This window comes from Aspergillus niger (genome assembly GCF_000002855.4).
Source record: "Aspergillus niger supercontig An06".
Lineage (NCBI taxonomy): Eukaryota > Fungi > Ascomycota > Eurotiomycetes > Eurotiales > Aspergillaceae > Aspergillus > Aspergillus niger.
The window spans coordinates 255,758-257,609 of NT_166522.1; the positions used below are offsets into that span (position 1 = coordinate 255,758).

Sequence of the window (1,852 nt, forward strand, 5' to 3'; positions counted from 1 at the left end):
GGGGGGGGGGGGATGCCTGGCCCTTACCCCATCCAGTATTTATAGCAAGTAGCCCGGGACCATCCAGGTCGCCTCCCCCATCATCCCCGTCAATTCGTCCCTTCTCCACTACGATATCATCAGTCACCATGGAATGCCTGCCAGACAGTGACAATGTCTTCGGTCCTTGTATTAACCCCAACTGTCGTCCATTCGATTTCACACTACTGTTTGAGGATGGTTTCTTTGGATTGCTCCCAGCGGCCCTGTTCCTGGTTCTGGTTCCCCAACGACTGCATTTCCTTCGCACTGCCCAGGTCAAACTGGGCTTGTTCCGACTGGCAATGGCGAAACTGGTGCGTTCATCACAAATGAATCCAAACATAACAGTCAGGGACATTTATTCTTGACTAATATCAAGATAATAGGCTCTGCTAGCTGTGTTATTACTTTTGTATGTACTATACACGGCTCTGTAGGTAGAGGACCCTGATCTTCATACCAGTATAGGACTGGTATCTGGAATTATAAGTATTATTACTACAGGTACGGTAATGGTGCTGTCCTTTCTAGAGGACCAGTATTTAATAAAACTATCTGATCTGCTGGTAATTTATTACTCTGTAGAATTATTTTTAGTACTATTATAATTTTATATACTGTAGCAGATTTCCTACAGCTAATAAAATTTATTAAGTAATATAAATTATAATATTTATTTATATTCTTACAGTACTAGTCACAGAATCAATACATAAATTCTGATTTCTATGGCTATTTTATCAGAAATTTACTGGAAAAGGAACTTTTAGATTCTAGGACTAGAATTTTTTTATTTAAATATTACCAGTTCTTCAGACTAGCTACTCAAAGATACTGAATATCAGGGATATTCCGGAGCTTGATACTGATTAATAGATACAGTTTATAAAGATAAAAATAGAGATAGCTTAAAAGATAAGATCAGGAAGATATTAAATACTTTAATCTATATTCTATATATATTAATGGACTTTTTTATCAGGAATAATACTATAGCTTTACTTTATTATTTTTAATTTTTATCAGCTATTTCTTATTATTGTAATAATTAATTATATTAATAATTCCAAGATATTAAATAGTAAAAAGCGCGGCTAAGTAATCATAGATATATATATTCTAGTTTATCTGGAATAAACTGTAGGTACTCTCTTTTTATTCTCACTAGTATTTTAAATTTATTAATTTTATATAGATTTTTATTATAGTATATTAGTACCAGATAAATTAATTTAATATATAAGTCTGCTCTAGTTTAATTTTTATGATATATACTCAGATTTTCTATTTTAGAATTAGTAATATTAATGATTTTACAGTTATCACTCTTATAGATACAGATGTAAAAAGAATTATTTAAAATTAGAAAATTATTTATAAAATATAGATATTAATTCTAGAAGTTAGAATTATTATCTGGTTACTGAAAAGACAGTTTTTAGTTTTATATATAGTTTCTGTTATTATTATAATAAATTATTTTAATTTATCTAAGTAATATATAAGCTTTAATTTTAAAATGACTTTCTATAGGTTCAGTGCTAGTAATAAAACTAATCTTAAATTAATCTAGCTAGATTTAAAAAGAATAGATTAAATATGTTCAAACCAGAGTAGCTGTATTATTTAATATATTATATAATATTAAATTAATTAAGATACTCAGTCTTTTCTGTATTTTATTTAATACAGTGTCTGAGATATAAAGAATTAAACTGAAAATCTTTAAATACTTCCGAAGACTATTTATCTAGGAAATTGTAATTTATAAGAAAAGAGGCTTTAATAGTATTAGTAATATTAATTTTTTTATAACTAATATATCTACTAA

At 28.7% G+C, this 1,852-nt stretch overlaps 1 protein-coding gene across 1 annotated transcript; it reads left to right on the top strand.

The window, feature by feature from the left end:
• Positions 1–128: 128 nt before the first annotated feature.
• Positions 129–737, top strand: An06g01090 (uncharacterized protein; the record flags this gene model as incomplete). The annotated part of the gene is made up of 4 exons (XM_059748050.1): positions 129–335; positions 408–433; positions 490–525; positions 713–737. 4 exons carry the CDS (start codon positions 129–131, stop codon positions 735–737), a joined length of 294 nt encoding a protein of 97 aa, XP_059599540.1.
• Between the last annotated feature and the right edge of the window lie 1,115 nt (positions 738–1,852).